We start from the raw sequence: 24,040 nt of genomic DNA on the forward strand, positions 1-24,040 counted from the left end.
CACAATACATAGGTGGGAGAGAATTCACCCAAAAGCCAAAACCACAACCAAGCCAACCACACGTTATTTGCCTAAAGCTAGGAGCACCTGTGCAGCAGCAGCATGCTCTCCTGCTCCGGTCTCACCGCCGCCTTCTCTGTTCGCCGAGTTCCCTGCGTTACCGATGTAATGCAAAGCCCCAGTTTGTGAGGCGGTTCTAGGAACCAGGCAAGAAACCAATTCAGCTTAAAAGTGACCTAGCAAGAAATGTTACCTGGGCCAAGCCCGTAATCTATTTCTCCAAGTAGCCCTACATGCTGAACTGGTGCAACGCACTGGCTGTCCAGGCTGATAAAAGTTGTAGCTGATAATGGCTCTTTATTGGATGGAGAACTATGATCTAGCAATAGATCTGAGTGTTAATAACTGTATTACTGCTGTAAACACAGCTGTAAATCATACAATACTAATTAACGTTTGGTCTTGGTTTTTGTTTTTCTCCATCAGCACTTTCTTCCTGTACTGCACTCGAGGTGTGGTCAATGTTGGAAACCATTAAATGATACTTTAAAAGTCTACAACATGCTTTTTTCAATTCGAACAGAAACCTTAAAATGTTCAGCTGAAGTTTATTGCATTAATTTTAGTTCACAATTTATAAAGATTTTACTATTCATGCAAAGGAAAATGAGAAGATGTAATGTGCTGACATCCACTGTAGTTTTAAAGCCTTTTTAATACAAAAGTAATTTTAAAAATAATGGGCTTAAAATAGTAAAAAGAAAAAAATAACAAAAAAACACCAACAACAAACACCACAACAACAACTAAAACTAATAGTTTTGCTAAATTACCTTTTTATTACATGGTTTCAATTATCATTCCCTCATCCTCCCTCCCAACATGAAGATTGTTCTCTCTTTTCTCTGGAGGGAATTATGAGATGATAGAAGTACAGAATAGACTTCAACCAAATGCTGGAACCTCAATTGAAAACACAAGTATAAGATATTCCCAGAATGATTTGTTGCAGCAAATTCTATAAAAGTTAACAGTTCTTAAAGACTTATATAACTTATGAAGCATGTTTCTTGCATATGGTAATAGTGATTATTCTACTAAACTCATCAGTTATTACATTTAATATGCACTAAGCTAAAAATTACAAACAATAAAATGCTTTCAACCTGAATGTGGTTTTTGATTTCTTTGAAGTCATTAGAAAGCTTCCGTGGTTTTAGTTAAGGTATTACGCTGTAGCATGAGGAAAATGTTATACTACAGGTGCAGAGAAGATCTAATCCATATGCTGCATGGTTACATATGGATATAAACAACAGATTAATCCTCAGTTCCCTTCAATTTTGGCTCTTACAGGTCAGAAGAAGAATGGCCTAATTCTGAAATGATATGGTATTGTCAGCACCTTTTATTTCATGTACAGAAGGTTTTGTGACACAGACCCTAATTGATTATAATTTCATCATCATTTAGAAAACTAAAGATCTCAAAATAAGTAGAAATGCCCATATGGAGAGAAAGAAAAGAGGTCATGTATTAGAGGCAAGCCCAGTACCATAAAAACCACTTGGCCTTGTCTACTACTGTAACAACACTGGGTATACCAACCACAACGAAATTTAAGTTAGGTATTTGAGTCAGGTATTCAGATACACATATGAACAGTATCACAGAGCTCAGACTCACAGCCTATTCAAAGCATGCTGTGAATACCTGAGATCAAATTGCAGCATGTTCTAATAAGACCAAATGTAATATGTGCTTGGGTACAGAAGGTATTAATTCTCTTCCCTGACTTAATGAGCAAAGCTTTTAATGCTCAAGGTTCTGTAGGAAAAGTTTGTATTTAGAAATTCCAAATGCCTTTCCAGTATTTTTTACATTATAATTCACCGCTTTAGGAATAAATATTTTACACTAATAAAATCAGTCTTATTTCCAAAGAGAGTGTATCATAAGCACACTGCTACATAAAAATGGGGAGCTTGAGCATTCCACAAAAAAATCTGTTCGTTGCTTCCTGTTCAGTTTTCTCCTGAAAAGGACTGCTATTCTAAAGAGTACTCAGAAAAGTTGGCTTGTGACTACTATATGCAAAACTGAGGACTAATTCCCAAAGTCAGCTTGGTAAGGGACTCAATCTGTGCAACTACTAAACACGTGTTTTGTTCTGTTCTGTTTGTTTTAAAGAAAATTAGAACAAATATCTTAATGCTTTCTTTGGAGAATATCACATTTAGCTATCAAGAACATATATCGTTCACACTATCCTCATATTTTATTCCCTATTATGCCATTATTTACAAAGTATATTAGTCAGATACAAAAATACCATGAGGCTACAGTAGATCTGTGTTAAGGCTAGCTCTCTACCTGATACCAGATTCATCAACCTGAATCTGCTGGACATATCTATTACAGACATAGGTTAAGAACACAAGCAGGTTCAGTCACTTTGTTTAGCATATAAAACCGGCGCTAAAGATAAAAAATAATAAATTATTTTTTAAATAAAGTGTTTTTTTTAGTAACTGCATAGAATAGAATAGAAATCTACTGAGAGATTTATGGAAATCTGCAGGGACCAGTTTGATGTGATGTTTATTGGGTGTGTACAAACACACATCAATGGAAATCAGTGCATCTTCTTACTAACATGGACAGCAGTTTTACAGTTGTTTGCCATATATCTAAAAGCAGCAAATTTACACACCTCCATGAAATAATGGATAAACACAATTTAAAGCCAGAACCAAATACAGACATTCATTCACATGAGATATTAATAGTAGTAAACACCTTGGATTTGAAGAGCCTTGAGCTTTGCAAACTTTATCTGGGTTTCATCAGGAAAAAACAAAGTTCTTACATCTGGAAAAAAAGAACACTATTAAAAGCACGTATGTTATTAACACTTAATTTCATCCTTTCTAACAGTACAAACTTCTATTTACTGCTACATGGAAGAAAAGTGATCAGCAGTATAAGAGTTCTAATAAAGGTTAACAAGCAACAAAAGTTCAAAAGGGCTTCTGTAAGTTCCTCCATGTAAGTGCGAGCACTGTCTGCGTATAACATTGTCTTCACACGTTTAACAGTTGCGACTGTCTCTAGGTTGCAGTTTGAAGCGCAGGAATATTATGTGCACGAGCCTGCATTCTCCAAGGTATGATAGCAAAGGTGCAGCACCGTGTGAGTATCCACCTCCTCTGAAGGACAGCTGGGAATCAGTGTAACTAAGACTCCCTGTGACAAGTCATCGCAACGCGGAGCCAATACCTCCCAACTTAGCTCAGTACTAGCTCTGTTGTGTCTGAGTCAGGTACGCTGTAAAATTTCAATGATGCCTTTAAATTCTAATGGTTTCAAGCTGCTGTAAACTTCTGCAGCAATCAAAAATAATCTGTCATGGGACTAAGGGGTATGAACATCATGTCATAGCCACTCTGCTGTTAGATTTATTGGAGGGTAAAGCATGTCATTTATGCATCAACTCACAGGAGAAAAAAGCAATCCCGATGAAGTTAATCTAATAATAGACTGGAAAGCAATGATTACTGTTTCATGTGCAGTAGCTATTTGTAGCAGTGGTTGGCCTAATTCAGCAGGCCTTGCCTGTCAGAGCTCTGGGATTAGCAAGTGTTTAGATGAAAATCTATCGGGAAACATCAAGAAATGGTTTAATGAGGAACAAAAGTCTTCATTGTTACATTTAATATTTGCCGAAACTTTTCCATTTGTACCACCACATTTTTAAAAAGCTTACTGGAACTGCCATCCCAAATAGAATGCAAATGTTGATGGACTGTAATTAAAATTAATCTACAATAGTTCACCACAATTTCAACATAAAAGTCTGCTCTCACTATTCTCATGCAGGCAGAATGCCCCGAAATTGAGTGCACGATTGTTTAAAGACACGACTAATAACCATGGCCTTACTGAACTATACACATTTTCCATCAACAAAATAACTCGTAGATCTTGGCTGATCAACCTCCTCGCTCCCCACATGATACAAGCCAACTGTTGGCATCATTTTAGAGGAGGGGAAGTAAGAAGTTGATCGTCACATGCAGCAAAATGGTACAATGGAGACTGGACGCCAGAAGGCCCTGAGTTAGTCCCCAGACCTATTCTCATGCCAGGACCCATGCACGTCCCACTAGGGGTGCCTTAAGCATCTCTCAATTCTTAAAATGATTTGAACAAACAAACAAACAAACAAACAAAGTCAAATCCCTTAATTAGGTTCAAGTTCTAATGTTTAAGAGCCCTGGGAAAGATGTTGCCTTTTATCTTCCTTCACTCACTAAGCAAAATCAAGACTAAGCTTGGGAAGATATTTATATAACCTTTTGCTCATAGATATTATTCGCTGTAAATCAGAAATAATTAAACTAAGAAGCAACGCATTCCTAGCAAAAGGAGAAAGCAGAAACTAACCTGATTAATATATACATTACACAGCTAATTCTCACAAATAAAATTCTCAACAAAGAATGAAGGAAATTATACAGGGAAAAAAGAATTCTCTAAATATGGGGGAAAAAGCACCCCGTGTGTACTTCCATGTGCATGTAAGAGACAAATGGTAGTTGGAGGCAGTGGTAACACAAGGAAACTTTTATGCATCCGCAGGTCCTCCTGTTTGAAGACGCGCAGTCATTTCCACCCCCTCTACTAGAAAATGAACTAATCAGCGTAACCTTCCTTCAGATAACCATCAGTGGATACGAAAGATCTAGATTAAAACTGTTACTATAGCCAAGCTGTCCCCTTCTCACATGATGCTATATAAAAGAGGAAATACTGTGGACTGGAAAATCAGAACATGCATCAAGTCCCTGCTCCATCCTTCACACTTCACTTCCACGCTCTGTCCATGTCCAGCCACCAGCATCAGCCACTGCAGACTACCAGTCTTGACCATTGATTTATGAGAAAGCAACCTCTTTGATTCTATGAAATCAAATATAAAAACTGCATACAGTTGCAGAAAAAAAAATGTGGCTGAAGCAACTTTATTTTTTTCTGAGCACATTCTGAAAGAGATGCCTGTAGCCCCTTAGCTGATATTTGTGAAAAATGATTTCACCAAGCTATTGATTGCAATTGAATGGCATCCCACAAAATCCACTGCAAAATTGCCACTTGTTATTTCACAGGAGAGGTATAGAAGGAGAATTTGGTGATGCAGAAGATACAAGCATGGGAGTTATATCACTGACTGTCATCTAGCAAAAATTCATGTGGCATGTGAGTGATAACAGTACGTGTCACAGTTCACCCATTCTTTTAAAGACCAGTATGACCTTCTTGGGCTAGAAAACAAGAAAACAAACAAAACTAGCTCACTACCAAAACTAGTTAGCAGACCTATTAACAAAGTGGCTAATTACTTTAGCATTTAAAAATACAGAGGTAGCAAATCTTAAAACTAAGTAGTAATTTTCTATCTAGTAAACCACTTCTATCTTATTATTTTTATTGTATCAGCACAGAAAGCCTTGAGAGCTGCTACATAAACACACATTTTGACCATGGTTGCTCTATGACCATGTCTTTTATGATGACAACACAAACTGTCCTCATCTCCGTCTGGCCACAAGCCAAATACACTTCCCACCTAGCCATTAGATACCAAGGTTTTCTGCTGCCAGTGCAGAAGTCAGACCATAGAATAAATTCCAAAGCAGAACAGGGACATTGAAGGAAAACTGGCCAACACAGCCTTCCATACACAGGGTATGGCATGCAACCATGCGTAGCTGTAGGAGAACTCGCACAAACAGGGTTTGGGGGTTTCTGTCAGAAACCCTGAATGCGCTAAGTCCAGCCGCTCTAATACCTGCCATATCTAAGGTCAAACACGAAGGCTGCCTAACCTGCTCTCTGCCCATTATTTGTCAAATTCCTGTGCTTGATCCCTGGCAGCCATCTTTTGGATCCTGAGAGGTTTGTTGAACTTTCAGGGATAAGATTTATCTCTCTCATCCAAACCTTTCCTAATCCTCCTCTTTTTGCAGATGGCACAGACACTGCAGGCATGAGCACAGGAAACCTACCAGAAGTGCTCCTATGATTTATTGCTTCTGATTTCTATCTCTTGTGTATCACTCCTTCTCTTTATTGCCTGGAAATAAACACTAACTTGCAAGGAAAAGAAAAATGGTCACAGAACAGTTTCTAGGATGCTCTGCTTTTCAAATAAGAAGCACGTTGCAGAGGATTTTGGTGTGGGCCATGCTACTGAAATGGCTCAGCTAATTGAGGGCAACCTCAAGGTCAACACAAATTGTAGTGTAGACATAAAAGTCAAGGACAAAAAAATAAAGAGGAAAGGCAGAGTAATATGATGCAATGAGAAATGGAGATCAAGAGAGACACATCAGAAAAGGAAGGACATGGTCATATCAATGAGCAAAAAAACCTATTCTCGGGATGTTTTCCTATGCACAATGTACACTGAAGACATTCCATCAAAGAATACAAATTCTAAGTAGGATTAGGACTCAGACAATATATAGGATTAATAAACTACTACGAAGAAATATTACCTGTAACTAAAAATGGTAATGAAGAAGCTCCAAAACAGGAAGGCAAAAACAACTTTGGTTCATTTCTATTTTGGTTTTAAGGTTTAAAAAGGAGATTCTGATGACAAGTGTTCAACAATCTAACCAGCTGCAAGCACGAAATAGCTTTCTGAAGCCTTATACAGACTAAGTTAATACATTTCAGGAAAAAAAAAAAAGAGAGATCAATATATCCATATGTCATATGAGACTACACAGAACACTTTTGTGCTAGGAAATACCGAAATCACTATCTAAATGGCAAAGCCCTCTGAATTGCCATTGAAAGATGGCATGGCTTTCTGGGTCAGCTAAATTTGAATAATAGGGTGTTCTTAGCCCAAATAACCTATTGACTTCCATATATAACAAAATAGAGAGACTCTTTCAAGTGTCTCCTAGATTTAGCAGCTGTTGGTCTGACATTGTCAGCAATGCATCCATCTTAATCACAGTATGATCCTTTCAACTTTTCTTTTTGAGGCTCTGCTTACCTCCTTCCACCCTTCAAGTCCCCTCATCTGCCCAAAACATACATCAGCTCAAAGCACTGGATGAATATGAGTTAAAACAATGTATCTGGTTTCTGCTGAACCATGTCTCTTTGTTTTCGCACATTTTATACATGTGTTTGTGTATAAATATGCACATATGTATGTATTTTTAAACTTATGGACAAAGGAAACCTGTATTTAGATGCTTTACAGGAGACACCTTCTGGTTACTTCTGTTTTTCTGTTCTGACACAGTCTGCCGTAGGAACTCCCCTCTAACTTCCCTTGCCCATCACCATGGGCATTTTACTTTATTCTCATTATTCTTTTCGATTTTTCTTTGCTTGAAATAAAAGACTCCATATGTCTTGCTCTTCTTTTACTGGAAGATATTAATGCTGTGTACTAGAGGGCACAGTCAAATGAGAGATTGCCATTTGGACAAAATTACATACACAAGTAGTGCCCGGGGTATATCACCTGTATGAGCACTTGAAGCAGATCATAGCTTTCTTTCTTGCAGAATTTAAGGCAATATTGTAATGCTGTAAACAACGTTCCATGTTTTTGAATTGTCTGGTTAAGCTTCTTCAAATTAAATGATACTTAATGGCCCACAATTCATAGTGTATGTTTCTAGTTCTTAAAAATGAGCCACCTGAATTATAAAAGAAAGCTCAGCTATAAGCACTTTTAGTTAATTTTACATCACATTAAACTCTTCTCCACATTTGAGTCTCATCTGAAAAAGTGAAATATTCCTTTTAACTGTATGGGTCATAACAGGGTTGGGAGTTCCTTAAAAGGAGAGCAGTCCTCGTATTTCACCACTAAAGCATGAGAAGGCTGCACATCTGAAAGAGCTCTGGTATGCTGGGTAACTCACGTTCACTAAGTGGATTAGCTGAAATAAGCATAATAAATGAAAGAGAATAAAATAAAAAACAATTTCACACTAAGTGAAGGCTTGACTTATAGGAAGTGGCAGCTCTGATGGCCCAAGGCATAGAATTAGTTTTGCCACTCGATAATTTGACTGATTCACTCGAGTGGCCAGAAGAGGACATTTTCTGCCTGATTTCAGTGTAATCAAGTCACCTGCTCTATGATTGCCAGGGCCAAGTCAACTGCACTCTGCTGCACCCCGCCTGCATGCCGTGAGTAGCAAGAACAGCGTTTTCTGCATATGTGTGCCGAACTACTGAGCTGTTAATGATAGAGAGGTTAAACAGCATCTGTACGTTAGTGTGTTTTCATTTGAAACCATACATACAATATGCAAATAATCTATCCCATTAACTCCTTTATTTACTGAAAGTTTGGGGCTGCTAATGGGATGTTCTCTTACTTCTGTTACATATACCAGCAAAAAACTTATGCATTACTTTTACCTTTTTTTAAAAAAACTTATTTTTGACAGATGCAAATACAGGGGAAAAAAAAAAAAAGTAATTCCTAGAGACTGGAAATATAAATGACATTTTCTGTCTTAATTAGACATGACTATGAAATTATTTATAAACAATTACAGCAATGTGTTAAATTCATGTAACACCTTTTAAATATAATTTTCCTTTTCATATATCTATATAAAGGCTATAACATACACAGAGAGATTTTGAAAGGCATATGAGAAACTTGGGTGACATGATGTTAGTTTTATTCCTGCCTTGCTGAACGGGGGTCAGACTGGTAAATGCAATATATGTGCTCATCTTTAAGCACATGACCAGTTTCACTGGTTATTATTTATAGCTAACCTTTCAAAGTAATGATTGCATACTGTATGTCAAAAGAACAGTATTTTATATTACTGTGGAAAAGAATATTCTCTTCCCTTTATGCAAATATTAGATCAAGATTCCACCAGTCAGGAGAGATAATCCACTTAGAAATATTATTATTATTAACACACATCCAATCAATATGCAAATGCGGAAAACAGTAATTAAGCACCAGTGAAAAACAAAATTATAAGGTGTATTGAAATTATTTCACATTTTTACAACTTATTTTCTACTTGACATGTTACTCTATGGTTCATCCACATTTTTCACAACCAAAGTCCATGATCTGGCAAACCTAATCTGTTAATAAAATGAAAAGGTGACCTTGCTTAATTTAATAAGTCTGTGTAGAAATACTCTTTCAACATGTTAAGGAATTACAAAAAGGTTATCATAGCTCGCTTTCATGGGAGAGTACTCTACCTTTTCCAGCTCATTTCTCAGGCTCTTACTGTAATTCATTAGATTACATAAAAACAATGTAGATCATTATATTTTAATAAAGGCTTTCCTTTCCTAATAAAATGTCTGTCATTTACATTCAGGCATGTATTATATAAAATACTTCTCTTTCTGAAGTAAAGCTTTTCATATTCAAGTCACAGGAGGTTGGTAGCTCTAGGGATTATTCTTCTTTTGCAAAGGATTTTTAGGATGAATTCAGATTCTAGACTGAATCCTCCACAGCTATGGTCCCACATTTATCTTTAAAATAGGCACCATACGATAGCAGCAATTCCAGTTGCTACCAGTATGCTTCCCTGTGAACTGAAGAGGTCTCTCTCTTCAGCAAGAGGACAGGGTGTAATACTAGGCTCAATGACAGCTTGTTTTTCTTTACACCTATTAATTTTGACTGTGATAAAATAGTTTATACAACACAAATACATTTCCAGTGAAATCTTAATATGGACCCAGTCTCTTATCGAGAACAATCAGACAGTGAAATCTATTTCAGTTATGCTATCTTAATAAAAAAGTGTGCCTCCCCAAAATGCTCCGTAAGCATTGTTTTCTTTTCATCACGAACCCTAATTTGTGGCGAGCACTTGGCCTCATGTTACACTAGTTGGGGAGGCCTGAAAGACGAGCACATTCTTCTCGCACAGGCGGAAAGGCCCAGTGTGGCCACTGCAGCCGCTGCGTCGCAGAGGCCTGCTCCCCGGCGAGCAGCCATGCAAGCCGCTTCTCCAGGAGGGACAGTGAAGGCCTTCATTGCTAAGCTTGTTTCTCTCAGTTTTCTGCACACACACAGACATTATGCCAAAATCTTCTCCCCCAGATTACCAGGGCAGTTTATGCCTACTTTGCATACCCAGCTAGTCCCCTCTTACTGACTCACCGCAGACTTGGCCTTGTTTGAACATATTTGCCCTCTTGCTTTCAGCATGCCAAGCTCTGCTCTCTGCAAACCCATGCAAAGGCTAATCCAGAAATCATCATCAGCAAACGAAAAACTTCTACTTTTGGTTGTCATTGCCTTGCACTGGGATAAATACTTCCAAGAGAAGGGAGAACTAGAAGTCGTGCTTTGCAAACCGTCATCCTCAGACAAGCAAGACCTCCATCCATCACCTTGGGCACCGAGCGCCAGCCACTCCCTTAACTCTGAGCTCTTCAGTGTGGCCAGGAAAGAACAAATTAACATCACCTGACAGCAACCACTTGGCTAAATTCTTTTCCAACTTTTTTTTCAAACTGTATGTTGCTTCTTTTCACGATCCCTAGTCCACACAAGACAACAGAAGGACGAAGAACACTAGGACAATCAAAAGGGAATATTGGTTTAACATACAGGTACTTAATGAATTCACAGTTTTGTGGAAGAATCCTTATAGAACGTGATCTCCAGAATATCATAGTAAGCAGCAAAACACTTAGGCACTTGTTAAAGCAAACAACTAGTCCAATCCAAATCAATGGGATTACTTGTGTGCTTAATATTAAAAACATACTTAAGTATTTTGCTTGTTTAGGACTCCAGAGGTCTGTATGACAAGGACTGAAGCACTACAGCTGTTAGATTACACTGAAATTACTTAATCCCTAACCAAAATTATAACGACGGAAATACTTAGATTTAAGTATAGCACGTTTACTTTCCAATCCAGTGAGATTTATTCCTTGTCTAATTTTTCTGAACAACTTGCAATAGTGTTGTTTTACCAAGAATTTTGCCAAAATCCAGCTTTAGGAAGTTTCCCTATGGTAAACTGCACTGCTCAAATCTAATTTCTATCTGAATGCTGCATTTTGAGAGAATATTACTTAGGTAAACATAGCACATTTTAGCACTGTAAATAGGTGATGGATCAACATTTTTCTGCAACCAGAGATGCATCATCTATCTAGTTACAATTGCATCTTTTTAAATGGATCCTACAAATAAATTTTAGTTTCCATCCTCTCATAGACATTACCTCTCAAGTCAAAGGAATAAAACTGTAAGTGTGTGCAAGAATCCAGAGCTTAACAGGCCTTCTGAAATACTGCAGGATATATCTAAAGCAAAGCAGAGGATCAGTAAGGATCTACATGCTCCTTGTCTCTGATGTTGTATTCCATAATATTTAGAGTTCTGCTGTTAGCACAAAATATGCTTCTTCTAAAATGAAGAATCACGACTGAGGCCTTATGTCACCCAAAGTAACAGTCCCAAATCCGAAAATGTTTGATTTGCCTACCAGAGGATTATCACCCACAGTGCATTGAGGAGCCTTATAAACAGCTAAATCAATAAGCCATTCTCTGCTACCATTCATGTAAAACTTATTCAATGACAATACAAATTTTGCTAATGAAAAAGAAAACCAGCTTCCTATATTAAAATGTAAGAGTGTATAATATATGCAGTCAGTCTAGGATTCTTACAGAAGCATTCTTAATGCGTTTAAATACATTTGCTGTGATACTGGTTAAAGCTACCAAACGGAAAATGTTTCAGAATACATTTGTTCAACATAATCATACAACTGTATAGAAAAATAAAACCTAAGAAAAAATAACAATAGTCGTGTTATTGTCAAATCAGTCCTCTGGACAACAGAGAGAGTTAAGTAAAACAAATCTTTCATACCTCCCAATACCATATTTGACTGTAAGACATTTCTTAGTGATGATGTAAAAAAGCTAAAATAGCTTTAAAGGTAGTTATAGATGTGCTGGAGGGAGGCAGACATATTAGGATCATTACAGACCTCAATGCCATCAGACACCAGGCTAACAAAAAGCTGTTGGGAAAGAACGTCACAGATTATAAAAACAGAGAGATGAAAACTTACTGATTCTGTTAGCTATGTGATACTTAGGTCAGCTTTTTCAAATGGTTCCCTTCCATAGGCAAATCAAGACAAATTCAGAGCAGACCTGCCCTAAGTGGCAAGAGAATAGAGTCTTAATTCTCTCACTGCGAACATTTTGGTTGAACTTTGTCATCTGAAAAGATGTAGGAACTCAGCAGGATCAAGTTTTTAAAATTTTTTTTTGCAAACGCTTATAAATGAAAGTACATTACTGAGTTTCACACTTCTTGGACAATAATTAGTAGCTGAGGCTATGTGTAAATTACATTTACAACAAGGTTAACCATTCAGTAAATTCTCAACAGATTTAAGTATTCATTTGTCAAAACTGTAATGTCCCACACAGATAAAGTAGACACTAAAAATGGATCCCTAAAGAAAGATAACATTAAAAGAGAGAAGGAAAGAGGAATCGAGTGACTCATGGTCACTAGGTATAGTTTTTCAGATTATCAGAACTCTACTGAATGGCTGTATTTTAAGGAGCAATGATATGATCCTGCATTCGTCATTCACTCAAATTCATGCTCCCTTCAGCATAGAAATTTGCCAGCATGAGATGGGGTGGTACTCAATCATGCGGCATACGTGGTCTTTAATTTTAAAATCCAGTTAAATAGATGTTCTAACATCATTTTTTATCTAAGAACATTTCATGATAAAATAAAAGAGTGAGCATGTAACTTATTTGTCAGCTTTACTGTGCAGTGGATAACTTTCCTCTGTTACTCACATGAGTTTTCATTTCCCAAAGCTATATGCATTCATTACGACAGTAAAAATGAAGAGTTGCTAAAGAGATATATGCATTTTTATTATTGTTTGAAAAAACAGATCTTTCTACAGTCCTTTGAGCTTCTGAGTGTGTGATTTGTATAAAATATTTCTCATTTTGGGGACACACCAGATGGAGTGCAGGGCACTGTGGGATATGCCATTTATCACAATGACAGTGCGTAGGTAGCACTGATCCTCTCACCACAGGGGGAAGCTAGAGCTGCAAATGTGGAGCAGCATTAAAAGCCTGACGAGCGGAGTTTGGCAACACTTGTACTACTCATTAACTTAATCATATTAATTTATTAGCCATATATATCAAAGTAATTCACTACTGAATTGTCACCAAGAACAATTTATAAACTGTTAACGTTCCCCATCGGCAGAGAAGTGCTGCGGCATCCTTAATCAGTATGTCTGCCTTTGATTAAAAATAATAATTTCTACCAAGCCAGGTAATGCCAACAATGACAAAGTTGTACATATGTTTCTCATTATAAATGGAACTTTAAAGTGACATCTATGACAACTGAAGAAAAAAAGGATAACCATAAACAGTGAAATGAGCCACAGAAATAGGATGTAAACATACAAAAATGCTCAGTTAAGCATTTTGAGAAAGGAAAGGGTTCTTTTAACCTTAAGATCATCTGCTCCGTGCTCTCAGAGGTTCCAGGACTGCTGCCAGCCACGGCAGCCCTACATCTAACACCCCAAGCGGTAAAATCGATCAGATGTTCTGTAAAGTGACCCTGAATGAATGCTTATTCTTCAAATAACTCTTTCTTAAAAGGAGGCTTCACAGTACAGTACAAACACGGAAACCTTCAGAGCCTGGTTCTGGCAATCCCGGTCTCTGAGCCAACGCTGCACATGGAGCAGATTTGCTATCTCCAGCCCTGCTGCACCCCTCCATAAGGGACAGCCCCGCTGCCCCGCTCTTCAGACCCAGGGCACCTCTTACAGGTCCTCAGCCAGGACACCCTGGAGGGCACCGGAGCAGCACCAGTTCCAGAGGGAAACAAGGCGAAGCTCCGTGGAGTCGATGGCACTGGGGAGTTCCCACAGGCAGTGGGGCCGTGCTGCCTGACCACAAGCCCACATCCATAAAGAGCAGCTGGACACCAAAGATGTTGAAAGCCTCTAGTCTCTCTCGTTCCTCTGAAACAGGTACACCAAATAAAAATGCTTAAAGACTACAGCAAATACTATCGTATCCTCTCTGTTCCATGGAAAGACGAAGTGACTGTTAAATAGCACTGCTGAACTCAAGTAACACATGAAGCTACCATACTCCTCTAAGTTACTTTTTATCTTTTTCATTTTTTTTGTCCACTTTTTTTCTTTTTTTCCTAAGTCACAATGCTATTATTTGGTATATCTATTGAAATATTAATTTCACTAAAATATTAAATACATTAAACTCTTCAGTTCACAAGTTCTTAACTATTAATAAGCCAAAACTACACATGAAAAATTATTCATGTCTATACAAACAAGCCAATGTTTTAATTATTACATTCTTACAAACACTAGACGAACAGCTAGTGAGACAGATAATGTCTATTTTAACTGTCTGCTTATGAAATAAATGCCTATGAAATAAAAAATGATCACTTCAAGGGAGATTAATCTAATCCAGCTGATAATGAAAATAGCAGTGTATTTTACACACTTGGAAATGGAGATGGTTTGCTTCCGCCACCTGGGCAGAGCACTGCAAGAAAACAGAGGGGACCTGATGATAGCAGTGGGTTTGATCAGGAGGTATTAGCACTGGGGGGGGGGCTCAGACATCCATCCCACCCCCTCATGGCAGTGCCAGCTACAGTGCCCGCACCCAGGACACAGCAGGAAGTTTCCCCTACCAGACAGACACACACCAGCTGGGGGCCAACACCTGTCTAACCTTTAAACTTCTAAAGCTGCCTGTCTCCTCCCCAGCAGGGTGGAGCATGTATCTGAACATGCCTCGTTTTCCTTTCCTAACACACGCCTGGCCAGGCTCCGGCCCACCTCAGGCACTGAGTGCCCGCAGCCCCCAGCCCCAAGCTCATGGCGGTCGGCCTGCTGGTGCAGCACATCAGGCCTGCCAGGCCACGCAGCTCTGGACAGCAAACCTCAGGAAGATAAAATGGCAAGAGACATGTTTTAACAGGGCTCGCATCCATCTTCCTGGCCCACAGTGCCTCATCAGCCTCTGCTGTGGGATGCCTAGCCCAAAGGCAGTCAGAGTGGCCTGCCCTGCCCCTGAAAGCGGCTTTGTGCCCTGCACTGCAGAGTAACCACCTTCTAGAAGCATGATGATTTCTTCCATAAGCCACCCCCTCCGCTACCTTGAAAAGAGTGGAGCTAGATCACAGGTAGGAGGGCTGAAGTCAGCATGTGTAACTATCAAAAGATCCAGCTGCTCTTTCAGCTTCACTCCATATCAAGTTTTCTAATCTACGGGTTTAAATTACATAAAGGATTTCAGCTTCTCTCCACACTGTATGCCACTGCTTCAGAGCCTAAACGTTACAAAAAATCTATTCCGTAAGTAAGTCCCAACTGTCTCGTTAAGATACACTGATGACAAAGTCTTGTACATTAATAGGAGATGAAGTGGTTTTTTTGGTTACTGCCACTTCATCCCCCTGCGCTGTTTGAAGAACAGAGCCTTTGATGACTGTCACTCGCTGACATACGGGACTTTTCCTTTGCCCTCACAGCAGGCAAGGGCAACGCGCTGATTTCCATGTTTCCTGCAAGAATACAAGAAGCAAAACACTTTCTCCTAAACTAATGCAGAATGGGCAGTACTTAAATATCAGCTCTTGGGCATGGTTATCGTGCTGTTTGCTCAAGCCCTTCCCGGTGGCACGCATCCCAGGCACACCGCCTCATCTTTCTCAATCACAGCAGCTTTAAGCGCCCTGCTGCTCCAGTCTCATCGTAAGTCAAACATTCCCATTTCCCGAAGGTGGAAGGTACCTGCAAATATTTTAAAATGTAGACACTTCACTTACAGCTCCTTCACAAATTACTTATAGGTAAACATGGCTGTAGTCCACTTTGCCAAGATGTAAAAAAAAATTACACTCTGCGCTGGGAAATGCAGTATGCCTAATTTAACTACCTGTTTATTATGTGAAAATGACCATGTAAACTGAGCTGACACAAACCAAATGGGTGATGAAAATAACAGCACATTTCAAGGAGCCGAAACACAGACGGCTCACTCAGGTCTGCAGGAAGTTACTAATCATCGCTCTGTAATACCCTCTACAGACGGATCGGTGTGCTCTGTGGCCAGAACAGCAACTTCAAGAGACCTCCATCTAACCAACTGCAAGAATGGACACAAACTCCTTCACTTGATCGTCAGAAGACTAAAGAGGAGGGGTAACCAGAGCAAAGCAACCAGTAATTAAGTGTAAATAGATATAAATAAAGCTAGTGGAAGCTTCATATCCCGGGTGCTCCATCAAGTTTGCAACATCTTAAGAAGAATTTACAAGGGGCTCTTGTGGCACCTTTCCTCATCCATGCTTACCCCAACTTTCGTTACACTGTTTTTTCTTCATGAACAAGATGAAACAAGAACTCAGGAGCTCCGATTCCTGAGCGATGAGACTACACAGCCAATGGTGTGGAGCTGCTTTGTCACAGGCTGGTGACACAGACCCATCTCATCTGGGCCCTCAACAACTCTGTCACGCTGTGGAAACAAGCATTTTCTCCCGCCTACAAGCTACCCGCAAAACTCCCTTTCAGCAGCTCGAGGCATATTGTCTGCGACTCTTGGCATTCAGTCACACGAAGGTTTTCATACAGGGCTCACAAGGTCAGAAAGGCAGCCACCCTGCGCCTCGGCTGAAGGGCAGCCCCCAGGGGCCAATCTCCTTACACAATCCTCCACAAGTTAAATGGGGTGGGATACATCCCAGTCATCACTTCAGCCTCCAAACAACATAAAACAGTCTAGATATTAAATTTCAACATTTTTTACTCAAATGCTGTGATACTTAAAATATGTGGGACACTGTATGTGTCTATGACTCTATTTTACTATACATATTCAACGCACTGAGATCGAAAATATTTCCCAATTTAAAGAAATGCAATAATCTGCATAATTTGATGTCCTATTTGCAAAAAAAAAAAAACGGGGTGGAAAAGTAATACGCAATATTCTGGATTTCTGACAAGAAATTATCAATACAAGGCAGCTTTTGTCCCTTCCTGTCTGTTGGTAATAACACAATACCAAATCCATGAACTTCCTGGGCCAAGAACATGAGCTACTAAAAACCTCATTTGTTAACTGCTCACAAGAGTAAACACACAATTGTAAATCCCTGCTACACGTATTTACAGTATGTGAAGTTGCACTAGCTTGACTGCGGCATCTAAGTGTAGTAAAACGCTTTATATAACTACTACAGCTTAAGAATATTTATTTCTACTTCCACAGTGATAAGAGCTATTGGTTCACTGTGAAATCTTCATGACACTTGGATTTGTTGGAAAAGTTCAAGATCTCAGCTTTGTTACGTTCCTGAACACTGGGACCCACAGAGGCACTTAGTCCCAGTGCAACAAGCTTGGCAAGCAGAGTAATCTGTAAGATCAAGACCAGAATCACTATTCCCCTGAAAATCACTTATTTAATTCTATTTTTCCAGTAAGTTGCTCTGTGACTTTGTATTCTGCTAAATACTTTACTAAGTTTGGTTATTATGGAGATACAATATATTTAGACTGGACTTCGACAGTAATCCTAAAATTGCTAAGCCTCTTGAATATTTAAATAATTACTTTTAGGAATATAGTTAGCTAATACAGCTGTATCCTATTGATTTTATTACCAAAATAAACTTACTTGTCTTTGGCACACATCAATTAATAAAAAATTAAAACACTCATCAAGATAGCACAAGATTTAATTTAAACTCTACTAATAAATTAATGAAGTGGAATAAAATATATGCATTAAATTATGTTCAGGGATTGCTTATTATTTCACATGTTTTTCTGCTATTTTTCATATTAAAATATTTAATGCAGATTATTAAAATAGAATCCACTGTGGCAATGTGAACTTATCTGCTTTTTGAATGTTTCTTCTACAATTCATACAAGCATTTTGCTATCTTCCCAGCATACATTAATGATGTTACAATACAATACACATTAGCCACACTGTTCATATCCCATGAGAACTACAATACACATGCATTTGAAAGGAAGAAATGCATGCTATGGGGCTCTCTGAGACAATAGTTCATTTTCTCAGGTTTTTTTCTTTTACTAAAATAACACATTTAATGGAATTTCCTGTAAGGAAATTACAATTAATAAAGGACTAAATTACAAATCCATTAGATTTCAGTCACTGCAGCAACAAAACAGAATTTTCATGAACACTCAAAAAATCCAATAATGTAACCTCTGGTAAAGCTTGAAAAAGCCCTGAAGGACAAGGCAGTTAGATCAATATTAGTTTATTTTAACTGCTGTGCAGTATGAAGAGATGAGGCTGATCATCTGATGGATTTTATTACCTGTCGGAGAGATAAGTCCTGGTGATAAGAGGCCTGGAACTCCATGGGGCAGAAGACGTGCATTTTCTTGTATCGCAACTCCTAGGGAACGCTTGGGGGGTCTTCCTGGTCGTGAGCTGATAAAATAAGAAGATAAATGAAAACACATTTTATTTTTGAAATATTTGCTTACTACGCATTTGCTTACTACGCATTTGCTTACTACGCATTTTAACATATGAACATCAACAATACACAAAAATACATTAGAAATTCTTGCCTAGGAAAAAATAAAAATAAGCCAGTCAATTAAGTGTACAACAAGAACTGTACAGATTTCAAATGAACTATCAGTAAACTGCTGAAAACCACCTGTAGTTTAGATAATCATGGTTCGGAGTCACACAAACGACTAGAAAACATTTATTTTACCAGCACTAAAACACCAAAAACAAAGCAATCCGTATTTCTAGTCCCACAATGCCACTGCTTTGGTAATTAATATTTGTTTCTTAATATTCCTGCCTGCAAAATGGAGCTCAAGAAATTCACGTGCACATTGGTGAACTCTTGAAAATGCAACTAGATGCATTACTCATCTCACAAACTGTGGTTTATAGGGGTTGTAGATTAATGATGCAATGACTAGAGGGACACCAGAGCTATTCAGATTGGGTCCACCAGAATTTATGTGCTCAGGCTCACATGAATGTAGCCGTGCTCTTTCCAGAAACTGCTATGGGCCAGCTCAGGGCTGACCAGGCATCTCAGCCTGCCCGTCCAGGCTGGCCTCAAGGAGGCACACCTACAGGCACCTCTACAATCCATACACTGGCCAAGCTTTTCGTTTATCCAGGGCTTCCCACTTCTTACAGGTCATGAATGGAGAGGGGTCTCAGTAGTAACTGCTCTGAAGCCATGCACCTGCAGCATCCAAGACCGAAAAGTTACACGGCCTAAAGATGAGGAGTGGAAACCTACAAGACAACACCATCTTTATGATAATAATTTCCACCTTCTGAATCACGGCAGGTAACAGTCTATTTCTGAAGATGCAGTAGTAATTTAACAGTCAACTTTCCCAACCCTGACTATTTATGTTCTTGGATTGACTTGTGTTTCTGATTACTACAGAAAGGTTAAACCAAGAATGTTAGCCCAACCCAGCAAAAACTCAGCATGCCTTGACCATCTTACGAATTATGATTCTGATTTTTAATCCAAAATGTTAAAGACCTTTATATTCACATTACATTTATGTATTTTCAGCTATCACATTTATCCCTTAAATCAGTATGCATACATGAAATCATCCTGTACAGCTGCCATCATAATACAGATTTATGGAGCAAAGAACCATTTGAATCAACTTTCCCAAGCCAAGTAATAAAAATAACAGCCTCCTAGTGTTTGTAAAAGTATTGCAGCTTCTCTTTGATCAAAACAAATTTTACTTTGTTGAATAATAGAGGATTTGACAAAATACAGTGAAACATTGTGTAAAATAACTATGCTGCAACAATGAATGAGGTTTGAATAGAGAGCATTTCCAAAATGACTTCAAGTCCACAAAGAAATTTCAGTTAAACCTCACTCTATCAACTCACAGTGGCAAAGCCCTCCATCAATGTAAGACAAACTCTGTGTTTAAATGAAGACAACTTCCAGCAACACTACACAGAGGTACCATTAACCTGTTCATTTTTCACACAGTGTGCTAGTGTTATTTTGTTTTACTGTACATCAAAGTAGCACAAAATCATTTTTTCAGTTTATTATTTTGTCTCTATGAAACTATTCCATCCTTTTTTTTTTAATCTTCAAGTTAGTCCATTTTGTATTTCATTTTATTCAGTACTTTTTTTCATTTTTCTTTTTTATGCTAAGTTGTTTATCATACTATGATGGCTATGCAGTACAGCCTCCTACAGAAGCCCAGACTCACTAGGCTGTAACAAGGTAAACCTAAAATAAGAGTATACGAGTTTCACAGGAAGTTAGATGCACATATGGGTTCTCTATTAAAATCACCTGCTGAAATCATTCACTTACTTCATAAGAATATTGCCTAGCAGATACTATTACGCTTGTCTACGGAGCCTTTAAATAAAAAAGAATTGTTACAATTTCGATTTACAGAAGACTGTGCACACACATGCATCTGGAACTGCTTAGTTGGCACTTAATGAATTTGCAAAAAAGTACAAAGGTAAAACACCTGAAGTTAGCAGCCTTCTCCAGGAGAAGAGCTCAACCCAGAAAACTACAAAGCATTCCCTTCTCAAGCTCAAATATCAACAACTCTTTTGCAGAAACCTCTGCATCTTGATATTAAGCTAAAAAATAAAATTTTAAAAAAATAAATCTAAAAATCAAACAGTTTTAAAAGAATTGACGAAGAAACACGTCATTTATAATTTGGGTTTTCAGAGGGAGAGGAGGGGAGACAAGGAGTTTCACTCCCGGTTATGCCACTGTGCGGACGGCTGTTTCCTTCGACAACTCTCGTGACTCTGAGCAGACCATCAGAGCCCGCAGCTTCACCGCATCAGGTCTTTAAATTTTTCCCAGCACACACTACAAGCAGAAGTGAAACTCACCAACCTGTGATTATGTACTGAACTGTATGCATTGTCCAGAACTGAAAAAGTTTTACAGGACAGCTAGAGAGAAGTTCAGCCCAGGCCTGACCAGGCCCTTCAGAGCCCTGCCCGACCACACGTCCATCCGGCCTACACACCACAGCACGGCGAGCACCGCTGCAACAAGACAGAGCCGTTTTGACAGGCTCTGGACAAAATGCTTACGTCTAAACTGCTCACACCCCTTTAGCAAATACTTCTATAATACAGCAACTATCTGGGCCCAGATTCTGATCTTAAATTTACAGTCGTGTACATAATAATTTGAACTTAATTGTTCCCAGCTGAACCTGTTCAAGCAAAATCAAAATCCTCTGTCTCTAACTTAAGGCTAGCTTTTAAACCAAGACCTCAAGGCTGGGTGCTACTTACAGCTGACTGACTCTCATTCACATAAAATTGTGGTTTCTTCTTTACTTTTTCCTTTATCTCATTCCAGAAAGCTATATATAGTGAAGAAATGCAGTTTTCCTCATTGGTAACAAAGGAAGCAGAAATCTGAACGATAAGCTTCAAACAATTTCTAAAATTCCTACATAAATATTACATTTGCCACCTATTTGCCTTTAGGAATGGAAAACAACTTAATCCTCAATTAAGATTAGTTAGAAACTGCCAGTTTATAGGTATCACTTAAAAATATTTTAGTGTTAAAGTAGAATAGTTATTGTCACAAGTCAAGACCATGAAGTCTAAAAGAGAATACCATCTTCCATTAACATATTTGGTAATCATATTATTTTTTATAACATAAAGACTAATTAGACCAGCTCAAGGTCTATACCGATAAAAATTCTACTACTTTCTCTAAAAAATAAAAACACCACACACAAAAAAACCCTTGTGTCTTTCCTAGAGATGACTGGAAGTTTGGGGTTTTAACCTGTGTTCAGGCTATGGTTATTTAGTTTTTGTCATCCTCCCTGCCCTGCCAAAAAGGCGCTAAATCTGAAAGAGAACAATGAACTACTGGGACAACATGATCTGAATATTGCTCATTTCTGATTTGTGCTTGGAATGAAATTTGTCAGAGAATAAATTACATTTTAACCAGTATATTTGACAGTTAAATATATATAAAGTAAAATGACAAGAAATCATTTATTAGTGTCTGTTTCTTCCTTTAGTTTCCACGCCTGTTGAGATCCAACGTTACTGGTTTTCCTCTCAAAGGTTTATATATACCTTAAACATCCCAAGGATTTTTAGTTTGTACCAAAACACAGAATAAGGTTATCTTTGTGATTTTCTTAAAGTTATTGATCAGCTCCATCTCTCATAACTCTATTTTACTCTCATTATAGACAACTATATTTTTAAAATGCACAAATTGATCAACACTTTGTAAAATATAATTAATCAGTGGAAACATAGAGCACATCACTGTTGATGTATGACAGTACTTTACTTTTGTGCTTCCAAACAGAGGAGATTTACTAGAATCAGAAGTGAATTTGCATATTAATCAAGACAAATAAACATGTGGTGATTTAACTAGGAAACTGTTATTTGGATGACAATTTAATCAGCACAGGTTGAAAGGTCCATCACTGCAGCATCCTGTTTCTGCTAAAATATTGATTGCGTTACTGATTTCAGTAATGCTTTATTTTACAGGGCACAAATAACCATGTAATTACTCTTTAATTGAATGGTAATTGCTTGCTGGCAATTATTTGTTAAGTTTTGGAGTTTAATTACTAGGTTATTTGTGTTTTGTGAAATAAAATGTTATGTATTAGTAGCCCTAAATATTTTCTGTATGAATGGTCTGTCACAACTGAAAAACTAAATTGTGATGGTATGAGTTTGACAAATAACACTATAACATTAAAACTATTATTAAAAGAATCAGATGAATCTTTGAATGCTTTCCCTTTACAAAATTAACATTAGATGTAACATTTGTAAGATAAATGGAGGAATACTGTACCACAGAAGCATGATTTCCTCTGGGGTCTAGTCCACCATTTAGCATAATTTATCCTGATGTTCTGCTTTTCATTCTCCGGGCTTCTTTAGAGGAACTGAAATAGTATCCTATCCTCTTGAGAGCAAAGAATAAACCAAGTAGAAATATATTTCAACAGTACTTCATATTTCTGCAACTGAAGTGGATTACCACCAGCACATTATCTTAGCAGCCTATAAACTTTGTAGAGTTGGCAGTTAGCTAGATAACAAGGGAAAGCATTATGTCTTGCAGTGTCAATGAGATATGACACATTCTGTGATATATTTATTCCAAGTTGTGATAGATGAGGTACCCAATACTTTGATCGTTAAGATTTGAATTTTACCATTACACTTTTCATTTTTGTCATCAACTACTTATGAATTGGCAGTACACAGTTCAGCAAGGACTGCTGATTTTGTTTTTTCAAAAGATATCCAGTTAATAAATTAATTATTGATTCCATGAGACTTGAGCTATTTGGTATAAAAATATGCTACACTTGTGATTTAGAAAGCTCTCATCACACATTTCTTCAATAGCAACGTATTTTATCAGGTTTAAAGGAGAAATACAGAAGTACTGTATCACGCATTGTGTAAATTGCCCCGATAATAGTGGCAGTAACTGGTCCAAGTGCTTACAAGTAAACCAAAAACCAAACAACCTTAGTTGCCTTTTTGAAATTCAAACAGGAACCACAAATTACAACTTTGCTTTCCTCAAAGACCATGAAAGGTACTCTTTGAAGTCTTTATCAATAAACATAACATTCTTGATAATTTGAGTTTAAGTTATTTCCTTTTATTACCGTAAGATTTTACTTGTAGCATGGATTAAAAATAATCTCCTTGCTTTGGCGTTTATTACAACATTTCAAAGATGCCAATGGTAGTTAAACTCTACTTGACCTTTCAGTGTTTAAGAGGAGAAGCAAACTCTGACCTCGCAGCAACCTGATTCTGTCTCCTCTCAGCGCTG

At 37.9% G+C, this 24,040-nt stretch overlaps 1 protein-coding gene across 1 annotated transcript in view; it reads right to left on the bottom strand.

Moving 5' to 3' along the window:
* DACH2 (dachshund family transcription factor 2) overlaps positions 1 to 24,040 on the bottom strand; it is a 283,098-nt gene that overhangs the window by 115,197 nt on the left and 143,861 nt on the right. The window contains exons 2-4 of the mRNA XM_035541609.2: positions 18,485 to 18,600; positions 14,466 to 14,470; positions 2,800 to 2,887 (exon numbers count right to left, since the gene is read on the bottom strand). Of these exons, the coding sequence (XP_035397502.2) occupies positions 2,800 to 2,887; positions 14,466 to 14,470; positions 18,485 to 18,600 (209 nt within the window). The remainder of the gene's footprint in view (positions 1 to 2,799; positions 2,888 to 14,465; positions 14,471 to 18,484; positions 18,601 to 24,040) is intronic.

Source organism: Cygnus atratus, chromosome 13 (genome assembly GCF_013377495.2).
Source record: "Cygnus atratus isolate AKBS03 ecotype Queensland, Australia chromosome 13, CAtr_DNAZoo_HiC_assembly, whole genome shotgun sequence".
In the NCBI taxonomy this organism is placed as follows: Eukaryota; Metazoa; Chordata; class Aves; order Anseriformes; family Anatidae; genus Cygnus; species Cygnus atratus.